Source organism: Tenrec ecaudatus, chromosome 18, assembly GCF_050624435.1.
Source record: "Tenrec ecaudatus isolate mTenEca1 chromosome 18, mTenEca1.hap1, whole genome shotgun sequence".
Taxonomy (NCBI): domain Eukaryota; kingdom Metazoa; phylum Chordata; class Mammalia; order Afrosoricida; family Tenrecidae; genus Tenrec; species Tenrec ecaudatus.
In genome coordinates, this window is record NC_134547.1 from 72983326 (window position 1) to 72997843 (window position 14518).

Here is a 14518-nt window from a genome sequence, read left to right on the forward strand (position 1 = left end):
CCTGTGCCTGTGATCCCAGTGGGAGCAGCTGGCACCATATCTTCGGTGCTGCTGGGCGTTGATGTTAGCTGCCATGAAGTCCGTTTCAGCTCTGGGCGCCCCAGGTGTGCAGAGAGGAACTGCAAGCAGCCCTGGTGGCACTGTGGGTTAGGCATTGAACTGCTCACCGCAGGGTGGGTGGTTCAAACTCCCAAACATCTCCTAGGGAGAATGAAGAGGCTGTCTGCTTCCCTAAAGACTGACAGCTGCAGAAACCCGCTGAGTCAGGCTGGGCTTGGTGGCAGTGGGTTTGATTTGGGGCTGGTGGTCCTGATGAAAGGGATAGCCAGTCCTTTCTCCCAAAGTCCTTCTGCTCCAGTGTGAACTACTGGCCTTTCGTCTGCTGATTGAGAGATTAGCTCTTGGTGATACACCCCCCCAAAAAAAACCCCCCAAAAAACAAGCAGGGCCATTGAGTCCTCTCTGGCTCTCAGAACCCTCTAGGACCGAGCAGCACCGCCTGCCCCTGAGGGGTTCCACGGTTGAACATCTTTAGGAGAGCAGACTGCCTCATCTCTCGACCCTGGAGTGGCTGGTGGGTTTAATCTGCTGACCTTGGCAGACAGCCACTGAATTCCCAGGATTCCTATTGTGACACCCGGGGACTCCAAATTTACATAAGCCCCCTGGATGCCAAGCTGGGGTTCTGGTGACATCTTGAACTGGGATGGTGACGAGGGATGTGGGTGGCATGGTGGAGTCAGTTCTGTCGGCAAGAGTGGTTGGCCTTGGATGACTTCTGGGCATGCCTTCGTGCTAGTGAGAACAACGTTGACAGCCATCCCCACCAAGCCCTTGTTTTAGTGAACCATAGGAGGAGCGTAGTGGTGACACCCTGAGCTGCTAACCGTAAAGGCAGCCGTTCAAACCTACCAGCCGCACCACAGAAGGACTCACAAGGACAAGTCTACCCTGTCCTGTGGGGTCTCTGTGAGTCAGCATCGACTCGATGGCAGGGAGCAAGCCCACCTAGAGGACAGTGAATGCTGCACCCCAGAGACACCTCACGAGTACACATTCTGGAAAATCTGAGGGTGGGGGAGAGGAGCGGAATGGGGGAACCTATCGATGAAGACCCAAGACACCCCCCACCACCCCTACCCCACCATGTGAGCAGTATTTAGAACCCAATCAAACTTCAGCTTAAACCCAGACGGGGCCATTGGAGTTTCAAACAGGAAATGACTTTTTTTTTTTTGCTGTAAAAAATAGACACCCCAGAGCTTGCCATTACAACTGTTTTGAAGTGTATACTTTATTGCACTCATTAATATGCATTCATAACACTCATTAATATGCCTTCATTGCACTCATTAGTATGCATTCATTAATATATACTCACTGTGCTGGGCAACTATTGCCACGATCCATCCCCAGACAGTTCTCATCAGAAACTCGGCAAACTTCAGCAGAAATTCTTCACCTCTGGCCCCCGACGTGTTGTCCAGAGAGACCAGTTTCCGGAGAGACCAGTTCTCGGAGAAGGACATGCCTGGTCACCTGGAGGGCAGAGTCAAAATGAGGCAGACCTTCAAAGAGACGGAGGGACACCGTCTGGAACAATGAGCTCAGACAAGAACCACAGTCTGGATGTCGCAGGGCTGGACCGTGTTTCCTTCTGTTGGGCGGAGGGCCGCTGAGTTGGAACCGATCCAACGGCCCCTGACAAGAGCCACCCCCACCCCACCCAGCCCTCCCCTTGGTCTCTGTGCATTCTCCCGTCCTGAAGGTGCCATGCGGGTGGGACTCTCGTGTCCGTGGCCTTGGGTCTGGTTTATTTCACACAGCATTCGGCTGTCAAGGGCCATCCTTCCAGGACTTCATTTCTCTTTCAACCTGGGTAATACACTCCGTCGTATGCTTTTCAGTACACCCCCTTTCTCCTCCCCACCCCCAGCGCTAAAAGGGTCCCTTGGGTGAGTCCTACCTTTTGCTCTTTTGAAGAAAGCCTTAGTGACCATTGGCATCCGATGGAGATTTTGAGATCCTGCTTTCAGGGCTTTGGGTGGATGCTAGGAGTGGAATAGGAATTATTCATATGCCCAGCCGGGACTGGTATGTCTGACTGTGGGGGGGGGGGAGAATGGGTTTATACCTGGGGCTTCCAAAGTTCCTGGGGGAATCCCATGATCTCTTCGTTCCATTTTCCCGTGAACTTTTGGAAGCCCCCGGGATCCCAGAGTCACTCAGGCTGCTGTGTGACATGTGGACTTGGTGGAAAAGAATTGATAAGACCAAGAGCAGAAGGGTGGGGGCAGTGCAGGTCAGTCATCGAGGCCCAGGAGGAGACCCCGTCCCCTCCCCACCAATCTGTGGGCAAGAGCCCTGTACTTTCTTTGGTGTGACTGTGGTGGTCATGAGGGAAAGAATGCTCTCAGCTGGAGCTGCAACTTCCGGGGGATTCGGGTGACTCTTGTTGAGTCAGGGAGTTGGCAGCAAACCTAGGGGCCAGGTGAGTGCTCCTGATGATTGTCACAGAACTTCCTGGGTGTTGGGTGTGAGCGCTTGTCTAAGCAAACGCAGGGGTTGGCCCATTGTGTTTGTTTCAAGGAAGGAGGAGAGGGGACAGACAGGGAGTGAAAGAAGAGTTTGTCATGGTGCCCCATTGGAGGAAGAGGTCACTCCCCTTCCTCATGATTTAAAAAAAAGGAGGGGGGGTTTCATCGTGTCCTGGAGATCAGAATTCTAGGAATAGGATTGCAAAAACTCCCAGCACTTCCTGATGCCGTCTCTTCTGAGTGACCTGTTCTCTCAACCCCTCCGGGCATTTTCCATGACTTCTCCCTGAGTCTGTCTCCCAACACTGAATGAACGCTCACTGGTGCTCCCGGAGGCTGGCAGTATGCCCCTTTTCTTAGCGCTATTTAAAAAGTCTCAGAGCCAGGCTGCTGTACCACTGGTCACCAGCAGGAGGAGCTCTCTAATGCTCTGTTGGTCGGGGTGCAGTTCTGACTCTTAGCAAGCGATCCTATGTACAACAGAACCGAACTCTGCCCAGGCCTGTGCCACCCTCACCGCTCACTGTTTGGCTCAAGCAGTGTTGCACACTTACTAGCAATCTTGGTTGTTCGAGGTTCCTGGTTTTGAATATGTAAAGCATCTCCACCTGTATCGCCTTTGCAAGATCCAATTCTGTTCAACACATTTTCTTAAAACCAGATATGCCAGTCATACCCATTACTAGGGGCAGCTCAGATGCTCACTGACAGTAGAGGGGATGAATGTGTTGTGATTCATCATCGAACGGGGGCTCTCTACAGCCTCAGAAATGTGTAAACCGTGGCTAAACGCGGTGCCATCCATGAAGGGCACCAACAACGTTAAGAAAGAAGCCAGACACCAGACCATACGTTGTATGTTACCACTTATGTACGGAGCCCCGGTGATACAATGAGAGCCCTGGTGGAACATTGGGTGCACATGGGGCTACTAACTGCAAGGTCAGGGTTCGAATCCACCCGCCTCTCTGTTGAAGAAAGATGGTGTTTTCTGCTCCTGGAAAGATTTAGAGCCTTGGAAGCCCACAGGGCCAGTTCCACTGTGCCCCGAAGGGCCACTAGGGATCAGAATCGACTCGATGGCAAGAAGGTAGGTGGCGTGCAGAGGTGAGATTCTCAGCTGCTGATGGGAGCATCAGTAGTTTGACACCCCCCCCCCCAGGCTGCTTCATGAGAAAAGACTTGACAATCAGCTCCCATCAGGATTTCAGCCTGGAAAATGCTACAGGGCGTCTCTATGCCATCACACAGGGTCCCCAGGAATCAACTCCTGGGCACCCACCCCCGCCACTACACACACAACACCCAGGCCCACGCAGGACGCACCTAGGAGGTTAAGGACATGGGACTGGCGACCTTTCTTGGGGTGGATAGGCTGGGCAGGGCATGACGAAGCTTCTGGGCGCTGGCATATCTGTCTCTTTATGCGAGAGCTCATAAATGGATTTGTCAACGTGAACGTTACGGTATTTTTTGTATGCGAGTTAAGAGGTTGAAAAGCCTCCTTGGTACAGAACTTGAGTCTGCTTCGCCCCAATCCTGGCTTGCTCTTTGCCCACAGACTGACGAACCATGCGAGCTGAAGGCCACCGAGAAAGAGAAGGCGGTGGTCCCCCTGGCCCCCAAGGAAGCGTGCAAGTACCACAAAGAAGACTTGGCCAAGGCGTTTTGTGTAAGAATTGCATTGGCCTCTACCGCCAAGCCTGACAGAGGTGTTCTAGTTAAGCATGCAGGAAAAAACAGACATGGCCTTGAAATTCAAGTCACATGTTGCGTATTCATGAGCAGTGTTAGATGTCGCCCAGGTCCCATGTAGAGACGGGTGGTGAGTGGTGATTCTTCCCGCCCTCTTCCGAGTGCAGCGGTTCTCAATCTGTGGGTCACGACCCCTTTGGGGGGGGTCCAACAACCCTTTCACAGGGGTCGCCCGATTCATTACAGTAGCAAAATGACAGTGATGGAGTAGCGATGAAAATAATGTTATGGTTGCGGGTCAGCACCACATGAGGACCTGTATGAAAGGGTCACGGCATGAGGAAGGTTGAGAACCACTGTCCTGGTGTGAGTTATGTGTGATGGTGGGCAGTTCATAGCCAGCAGCCGCTCTGAGGGAGAAAGATGAGGCCTTCTGCTCCCGTAAAGATTCACAACCTCGGGGACACACAAGGGCAGTTCTCTGTCCTGTAGGGTCGCTGTGAGGTTTTTTTTGTCTCCTACACAGAGTTGGCTGACTCCTGTGAACCTGAAGTTCCCAAACGTGGCTGATCCTTGGGATCCCCTGGGGATCTGGTGAAAATCCAGCTCCCTGGGCTCTCTCGGGGGACTTAGGCTCAAGATGGCCCTGCCGTGACTTTCAGGCCATTTCCTTTGGATTACTCTTCAGTTCTTGTCAGTTGGCTTAGGGGCTGAATTTTTCAGAACTCGATGACCAGGCCTTTCTTCTGATAAAAAAGAACTGCCAATCTTCTAGTTGGTCTATGCAGGGCTCAAGTGCAGGGTCCTTGAACCCCGGGGCCCAGTGCTGGGTCTGAATGGAACCCCGGGGCCCAGTGCTGAGTCCGAGTGGAACCCTGGGGCCCAGCGCTGTGTCTGAACCAACCCCAGTGTTCAGTGGGCAAGCCTGTGTTCATTGTCATCATCAGAGACAATGTTTTTTGGGTGGGGGTCCTGCGGCTGGGGCCTGGGTCCCGGCGGCAGCGAGCTCACCCTGCCTGGTCTCCCCTAGGTGGACTTGGAGAACGGACTGTCGGAGTTCTCGGTGGCACAGCGGCGGCTAGTCCACGGCTGGAATGAGTTTGTGGCCGACAATACGGAGCCTGTGTGGAAGAAATACTTGGACCAGGTAGGGCCCACGTGTCAGGTCTGCCCTCAGTGCAGCCAGAGGTGAGGGTAGGTGGAGGGGAGCCATCTCTTGATTAAATATTGATCAAGGTGTCCTGGGGCAGGGCTGCTGTAGAGATAAAGAACCCTCCCTTCCCTGTCACGTCTGTGAAAACTGCTCTCAGCCACTTAAGGAGACAGCAGGGATCATCACTTCCCGGTGACTGGCTGGCTGGCTGACCGCTGACTGTGTGCCAGGCACCCTGCTAAGTGCTGTAGGCCCTCCCTGCATCTTCCTGTGAACCCAGCTCCCACCTCACTCACTGCCCCTGAGGGGATGCCACTCAGCCACCCACCAGGACAGACTAGAGCTGCCCCCGGGCGTTCGGAGACTACAACTCTTTAAGGGAGCAGACAGCCTCTCCTTTCTCCTGGGGAGCAGCTGGTGGGCTCCAACTGCTTATCTTGCCACCAGAAGCCAAGGGTTAGGGTTAGGGTTACCAAGGCTCAAGTAGAAAGAGAGTTTTGAACATGATGATGGCAACGTAGGAACAGAGGTGCTTGACACGATGAAGGGATGGATGGATGGTGATAAAAGCTGTATGAGCCCCCAATAAAATGATTTAAAAAGAAGATGCTCAGTGCATAACCCACCAGGGCTCCTCCTAGCCCACCTAGCTTAGAGTTCATCGGCTCCCCATGGGCAGCAGTGGCTGCTGGGTGCACTGTGGTGCCAAGCTGTTGAACAGATGCCAAAGCAGCCTCCAGATGAAGCTGATCTGAGCCACCCCCCCACCCCATCGTGGGAACGGTCCAAAGGGGTTACACAGAGGCCGGTACCCCAGCTCGAAGACAGAAATGAGGCGGGTGGAGTTCGTTCTCAGGTGGGTGAGGCCCCAGGAGCCGGTTACTGACTGGCCCGCAATGGACAGCACCCGCCGGCCATTTCCTCCTCGTTTTACAGGTGAGGGGCTGAAGTCCAGAGAGATGGACATCTTTGCCTGGGGTTTCCAGAGCCGCCAGGCTCAGCACATACACATACAGGGCACGCAGTGTGCACTTTGAATTTCGGGGAATCGGGAGCCATTGGTTAGTCCCAGCAGCCCCCACAGCTGCAGGGGACATGTCGCCATTCGGTGTCGCCAGGTCGGTTCCATCTCGTAGCCATCAGTGTAGAACAGAACGCAACACCGCCCAGTCCTCTGACATCCTCACCCACGAAGCCCTGCTGGAACCCACGGTTACAGCCCTGGGGTGAGCCCAGCTGGTCGAGAGTCTGTCCTTTCCCCCGCTGCTGCCCCTCTGCTTGACCGAGCATGATGTCCTCCGCGGACTGGCCCCTCCGGATGGCACATCCACAGTACATGAGCAGAAGTCCTGCCACCCTTGCTTCTAGGAAGCCTCTCTGGCTACTTCTTCCAAGAATCACGCTGCATTATTCATCTGAAATGAACTCCGTGTCCTGTGTTTGATTTGGCAGCCAGAGCCCATAGCCACAGGGCAGTGCTGGGAGGCAACTTGTCCCCAGAGACTCCGTCCTGGGATCCCGCCACAGCCCCACCTGTGGATTGGTTCGGAAGGGCAGGTGCAGAAGTCTGACCCCGGGGCACCATTGGAAAGGGGCTAGAGCAGTGGTTCTCAACCTTCCTCATGCTGTGACCCTTTCATACAGTTCCTCGTGTTGCCATGCCCTCCCCCTACCAACCATAACATTATTTTCATTGCTACTTCATAACTGGAATTTTGCTACTGTTATGAATCAGGCAACCCTTGTGAAAGGGTCGGTCATTCGACCCCCCAAAGGGGTCGTGACCCACAGGTTGAGAATGGCTGGGCTAAAGCCTTTGACATGGAACTGCCTGCAAGTTCACATCTGAGAGTCAGTACCCCTACAACCTACCCCTTACCAGACCAGAACACTCCAGTTAATGGGGAGAATGTTCCAGAAGGCTGACCCTGCCTCGGTTTCCTCGACCCTCTGCAGCACCATCCCTTCCTCCATTATGAGTGTCACCCCTCCTGAGGCCCTGGCTGGGGAGGGGACAAGGCTCTCATGTCAGCGGTCTTCTTATTGGCTCAGGACTTTCTTGGTTGGGGTTAGTGGACAACAGGACAGGCAGTCTGTGCCCTTGGCAAGGTGGCATGCTACCAGAGAAGACAGTAACAACCACAAGGAAAACTCGAATGTCTATAAGGTGGTCTGCTACGAAGGCAGCTTGGCTCTGACCTTGGTCTGGAGGACTTAGAACCACTATGGTGGTGAGGTCGGGGCTGTGTGGGTGGTGACCACAGAGCACTTCCCAGAGGCAGGCAACATGGGGGCGGGCTTACAGGGCTTCTTTTCATGAGCAGTATGAATCACGCTTCTGAGCCACTTTCCCTTTTTGCTCTGGCTGCTAGGAAGCTCAGAGCCACACAAACAGCCCTGCTTTCAGGACTACGTCCTACCGGCTCACATTCCGGCCATCTCCCTGATCCCGGTCCTCCTTGCTCAGATCCATCATAAGACCTGTGTCTCCTTCCTCCTGTGTCTGTAACATGAGCCACCCGGGACAGTTGTGGCTGTGAGGAGAGGGAGCAGATCATCGATCAAACAAATCCTTTTCCGGGTGTTTTCGGAGCAGTTGACACAGTTGGAACCCTGGGTGGCTATTAGCATGAGCAGGGTGGTGCCTGGACTGGACACAGGGGACGTGCAGGATCGGGGCACTCGGAGGGGTGAGAGGGTACCCCTTGGCTATGCAGGAGCAGCACTGGCATCCTGCCAAAAGGGACAGGTCCTGACCTGTGGGACCATAAGGGTGTGAGACAAACCCAACCACCCAAAGATGAGCCTGGGCTGGTGTCAGGGAACGGCCACATCTGTTTCCGGGGTGCGTTACCAGCAGCCCTAGGTGGCCACTGCTAATGAAGCTGTAGTGAGGGGCTCCCGGGTAGGTCCGAGACCCATGGAGAGGCTGTCACCATCACCTTGGCCCTCGGTCTCTCTGGAAGACTGACCTGGGTGCATGACCAAGTCACACAAAATCCAGTAAAATCAAAGCCCTGCCTGTCTAGTTGACTGATGTCTAGCTACCTGGTTCAGGTGGGCATGAATTCCTGGGTCTATTCAGGCCTGTGGCCTCTCAGAGGCAGATCTCCAGGACTTTTTTCCGAAGCACCTTTGGGTGGGTTGGCATCAGCAGCCGGCTGCTTAACTGTGTGTGCCACAGAGACAGCAGTCATAGCCTCACTGGAAACCCCGGCCCCCACCTTGTGCTTCCTTTCCAGTTTAAGAGCCCCCTGATCCTGCTGCTGCTGGGCTCCGCCCTGGTGAGTGTGCTCATCAAGGAGTACGAAGACGCCATCAGCATCACCATGGTGAGTGCTGACCACCAGGCCAGTGGCTCCTGGGACTTTTATTATGCAAGCTTTGTTTCTCTAAAACCTATTCCCAGCGGTGCCAACTCACAGCAACCCCCAGGAGGACTTCTGTACAGAAGCCTCATCTTTGCTCCTTGGGGCAGCTGGTGGGTTTAAACCACTGACTTGGCAGCTTCGTAGCCCAACCCACTGCAAGCTTGCTGTCGGAAAAAATCATAAATGGGTGTACTGTGTGTGTACACACACAGGGGGCGTTAAAAAGTTCATGGAAACTGCTCTGAACATGCTACCATTAGGTCTTGGATGGGAGGGGGAGTGTGTGAGTGTGAGTGGACAAAACTGCCAAATCCTAAAAGAGGCCAAGCTTACTGATCTGCTGGAGACCGGTAGGACACCCCCCCCCCGAGAGGTACCCCCGCCCCGTCTGGAACTCGTGCAGTGTTAGACTCCTCAGCCATTTGAGATTCAAAGGGTCAGGGATGGAGCAGGGAAAGAGACAGGACGCTTCACCCAGGGGCAGCGATGCAGGCTTCTGAATGGTCGGCTGCAAAGGTGCTGGTCAACCAGCACACCTTCACTGTAAGCAGTTAAAAAAAGGAAAAGAAGTTCCGGGAAAGAGGGAGCTGAAATATCTTGGAAATTTTTGCACACTCTGTGAAGCGCACACACACACACACAGATTTCAAAAATTTTGAGGAAAAATTCCATGACCTTTTCATTCCATGTACTCATATATACACATACAAATGTGTACGAGTGTGTGTATGTATATAATGAAAATATGCATCAGCTCTCCTCTTGCTCTCAGGTATAGCTAAAGAGAGGTGAGAGGCATCTATGTGGATGCGGTTACGTGTATATGAAGAGAGGTGAGAGGCATCTATGGATGCAGTTATGTGTGTATGAAGAGAGGTGAGAGGCATCTATGTGGATACAATTATGTGTATATGAAGAGAGGTGAGAGGTATATATGTGATACAATTATGTGTGTATGAAGAGAGGTGAGAGGCATCTATGGATGCAGTTACGTGTATATGAAGAGAGGTGAGAGGCATCTGTGTGGATGCGGTCATGTGTATATGAAGAGAGGTGGGAGGCATATATGTATGTGCATGCAGTTATTTGTGTATAAACAGAGGTGAGAGGCCTATATGTGGATGCATTTACGTGTACATACATGAGAAAGAGGAAGACTCTCAACAAGATGTGTTGGCCCAATGGCAGCAACCATGCGCTCAAACACAGGAGGCATTGTGAGGCGGGCGCAGGACCGACTCGTCTTTCATTCAGTGGTCCATATGGTCACTGTTGTTCAGAATTGTACTTGACCACACCTACCAACACAACATAAAGGCAGGTGCATATGTGTATGTCTGTGTGTGGATCCACCTACCTGCCTTATTATCTCCCCTTCTATACTATACCTGAGAACAAGAGCAAAGCTATCCAGCCTCTCCTCTGGGCCCTCGGGTGTCTGGTTGCCTGGCCCCTGCCCTCACTGACTCTAGATGGTTCTCCAGCTCTGCGGCAGAGACCAGAGTGGCAGCCCCCTCCTGACGACCCAGCCCTAAGCTCTTGTGAGGGGCCAGATCCTGGGCTGTGTCACAGCCCCTCACTCACTCACAATAGGCATCATTCCCCTCTCTCTGTGGAGCCAGCCCCCTCCTCAGACCCAGGAGCAGGGGGACTCTGCCCCTCTCTAGCTCAGTGAGGTCACATCCAGTGAACACTGCACAGGAGCGATGACAAGGAGATGTCATTGAGTGCAAATAGTGGTTTCCCTAAGAACATAATGCTGTGTGTGTGTGTGTGTGTAAAGAAACCAACACGGCTCCCATCGTGAATTCCTGGGTGACGGCGTGAAGGATGGCTTCTCTGCTCCCTCTGGTTGCTAGATTGTGACCTTTTCTGCACAGTGCACTTGTCCCTCTCTAACCCCACCCCACCTGCCAGACACCTGGTGCCAGGTGTTAACCCGATGCCCCTTCCTTGCTCTCTAGGCCGTGTTGATTGTGGTCACCGTGGCCTTCATCCAGGTGCGTATCTTCCGAGGCCGGGGCAGGGTAACCGTGCATGGCGCGAGTCCTGAGCCTGTGCCGTGGTGACCGGAGTGACAGGGACCGAACGAGAGGCCGTTCGTGAATGCCTCGTCCGATGTGCTTCCTTCCAGGAGTACCGATCGGAGAAGTCTCTGGAAGAGCTGACCAAGCTGGTCCCGCCCGAATGTAACTGGTAAGTCAGAGCCCGTGACCATTGGGCATCAGGTGTGTCCTGTGGAGGATGACTCCGGAGAAGCCCTCATTGCATTGCTGTGTGTCTCACACAACTTCTCTGGGCCTCACCTCATCCCTGGGCAGCCATCTCGGGGCCTAGCCCAGGGCTGCAGGTCCAGCAGGATGGTCTAGGAGATGTCTGATGTGTGTGTAAAGTGGCGTCAATTGTCCCCCCATCCCTGAGAGGTCAGGCTCTGAATTTGTCATGAATCCTCAAAGGGGGGCTCAGAAGAAGGGAGCTGGGCTTTCAGAAGCATCAGCGCTGGACTGGAGGGGGGATGCCACAGAAGCTGTCAGTCAAGTGGCTCACAAGCCGATTTCCTCTACCCTCGCGTGTCTGTGTCTTGGTCTTCGAGTACTGTGGAGTCTGTTCACACTCACAGAGCAGGACCTGCCAGGCCTCATCTCCCGCTTTTGGCGGGTGGGGGTGGAGTGGGGTTGAACCCCTCACCTTTAGCTTAGTCTTGCAGCACTTGGCTGAATTTCCCAGGTGACACACAGGGCTGCCTGAGCTTGGCCCATCACCAAGGGGGAGCTTGGGTGCTGGGACCTCTGCTCAGCCATCCCAGGGCCACCTCTTGTTTTCCCGCCTCCAACGTAGCACCCGAGAAGGGAGGCTCCAGCACCTGCTTGCACGAGACCTGGTTCCCGGAGACATTGTGTCCCTCTCCATCGGAGACCGCATCCCGGCCGACATACGCCTCACAGAGGTGAGCACCTCGAAGCCTGCCCCGAGGGGCGCGCAGACCCTGACCTCCTAGAGGGAGGGGGCTCACTTCGTAGCCTCGGTCCCCCTACACTACGTGGGCCTGTGTTCACACGTGCCCGTGCACGGAGAAGATAGCCTCCAGTGTTTCCCGATCACCACGTGCCCTGCTGCACCCTCATGTGCCTGGGGAGGACGCTCCAGAGGATCTCCCGAGGCTGATCCTTTGGGCGTGAGTTGCCAGGCCTTTCTTCCGCGGCATCTCTGGGTGGGCTGGAACTACCACCTCTCCAGTTAGCAGTGGATCCATTCACACCACCAGGGGCTCCACTCTCAGTCCATGGCCCATTAGCCACAGTGGTTTCGTAAGCCCATCACAACTGGGCTAGGGCTGGCCAGTCCAGGGTTGGCCACGATGGCAGGTCAAACTGGGGTGAGGTTGGGCAGTGAGGCGAGAGTGGCTTCTAGATACAGAGTGACTCAAAGAAGTCCCATCAGGCAGGCAGATGAGCCTCCTGAAACACACACAACAGGAAGGCACACCTCCCTTTCTCCTGTGTAGCGTGGGAGGTTAGGTGTTGGCAGGTCATCCTACTGGGTTTGTGGGCAAGAGGCAGTTTGGCAAGATGGTTAAGAGTGCAGGGCTGGGACCAGAACCAGGGTTCAAATGCCTGCTCTGCCACCACTAACTCTGTGCCATGGAGTGAGTCACTGAACGGCTTTGTGCCTCTGTTTCCTTGATGGCAAATGGAACAAATGCTGGCGCCATCCATGCAGAGTGGGAGAAGTTTGGGAGAGGTGCTTAGCCCAGGACCTGACTTGTAGCTGGGTCCCTCAGCACCTCTCTTCTTGCATATGTCTGTCCATGTGTCTGGCTACTATGGAGTCACTGCCCACTGTCAGCAGGGAGACATCCTCCAGTGGGTTTTCAGTGGCTGCTCTTTCAGAAGGATATCACCAGGCCTTTCTGCTGAGGCACTTCAGCATAGGCTCAAATGGCAGGATTTTAGTGAGCAACCAAATATGTTAAGTGTGTGCACCTCCCACAAACTGTAAGAGAACATTAGCTGTCTCTACTGCTGGGTTCAGTCATGTTCCAGTGCAGGTGATGTGGCTATCATCAAAGAGGGCAGGGCATGGAATGCCACAGGAAATTCAAAAGTGCTTTGAAACGTGCATTCTATGTTAACCACCACTTTAATATTTTAAAATTGTAGCAAAATTCCATATAGCATTAAAAGAAAGCAAGAGTTTTATTTTATCTATTTATTTTTCCAAAAGGGACCATACACTCAAAGTAGTTCAGAAGAGTTTCTGATAGTTGGAAGCCTCTGGCCAGTATTCTGATACCCCTTCCCCAATCCTACCTGTTCCCCAGTCCCTGAATGTTCCTTGTTTGCCATCCACTATCAAATAACACTAAGAGAGTGGGAATTGCATGCTGAGCTTTTAAAGCCACCATGCGCAAGGTGAGAAGGGAGGTCTCACATGCTTATCCTTTTGCCCCACAGGTGACAGACCTCTTGGTGGATGAGTCTAGTTTTACTGGCGAGGCTGAACCATGCAGCAAGACAGACGGCCCTCTGCCAGGTGGGGGTGACCTCACCACGTTAAGTAACATCGTCTTCATGGGCACACTGGTGCAGTACGGGAAAGGCCAGGTGAACCCAGCGTCCCAGACCCCAGCCTCCCTTTCCCTCCCCAGCACCTCCCCTAGCCCTCCAATTTCACTCTTCTCTCTCCTGAATGCAGGGTATTGTAATTGGAACAGGAGAGAGATCCCAGTTTGGCGAAGTCTTTAAGATGATGCAGGCAGAAGAGGTAAGGAAGGTTCTCTGGTCTCATATAACATGGGCTTTAAGGTTATTCTAAGTTAGCGGTACCAGTTGTGCCCATCTCTTGGTATGAGGATAGTGTGGTTAACCTGGGAACCTGTTTTTGTTTTTTTGGTTTTTTGTTAGTGAAATTTGTTTTTAGAGCTGTTTAGGGTTCTAGAAAAATATGTGCCCCCTTTCTTCCATACGCAATCTCATCTCTGATTGAACGTCTCTTACAAGTGACATACCATCTCAAGGTCTTACTGTTGACGAGAGTCGATAGTCTACTTCGAGGGGTCTGGAGGCGCAGTGCAGTCAGTGCTGGGCTGCTGCCTTCTAAAGAGTTGGTAGTTTGAACCCATCTTCTGCTCTTGGGAGAAAGACATGGGGGAGGCCGCTTTGGAAAGAATTGCAGCGTTGGACACCCTAGGACAGCTCCGCTGTGTTCTGCGGGGTTGCTGTAACACAGAATGGACTCAGGCATTCGGCAACAGTACAGCATAGCTCGGGAGAGGATTCAGTCCGTCAGGTAGCCTGATGGATTTTTGTTTGTTTGTTAACCATGTTCTTGTGGCTTGGGTGATATTTACAGAGCAAGTTAGTTTCCCATCAACAATTCAGGCACATTTTGTTTGGTGACATGGAGTGCTGTCCCCACAAGGAGATAGCACTCACCCCAATTCTTCTCTGTGTTCCCCATTTCCATTCGTCTATCTTTCCTGCCCTTTCCCGCCACCTAAATTTTGTCTTGGGGCAAATGTTATCTCTTTGGGGCCTGTTGGTTGATTGTTCGAGGAGGCTGTTCCTGATGAGTGCAGGTGCCTACGTTAGAGGTCTGACCCTTGTTTGGCTGAATGACTATTTCTAGGAGTAAATTCAGTTCCAGGTTGAAGGGGGTTCAAGGGCCACAGTTTTGGGGGGGGTCCCCATTAGTCATCAAGTCTGATCTTTCCAATGATTTTGAATTTGGCTCTACATTTTTTCACTCACCCGTCCAGGACT

At 53.3% G+C, this 14518-nt stretch overlaps 1 protein-coding gene across 1 annotated transcript in view; it reads left to right on the top strand.

Annotated features, from left to right (window-relative positions):
- ATP2C2 (ATPase secretory pathway Ca2+ transporting 2) overlaps positions 1 to 14518 on the top strand; it is a 47503-nt gene that overhangs the window by 13772 nt on the left and 19213 nt on the right. Inside the window, exons 2-9 of the mRNA XM_075536748.1 lie at positions 4099 to 4209; positions 5263 to 5379; positions 8628 to 8717; positions 10721 to 10756; positions 10891 to 10952; positions 11595 to 11703; positions 13211 to 13360; positions 13452 to 13520. Of these exons, the coding sequence (XP_075392863.1) occupies positions 4099 to 4209; positions 5263 to 5379; positions 8628 to 8717; positions 10721 to 10756; positions 10891 to 10952; positions 11595 to 11703; positions 13211 to 13360; positions 13452 to 13520 (744 nt within the window). The remainder of the gene's footprint in view (positions 1 to 4098; positions 4210 to 5262; positions 5380 to 8627; positions 8718 to 10720; positions 10757 to 10890; positions 10953 to 11594; positions 11704 to 13210; positions 13361 to 13451; positions 13521 to 14518) is intronic.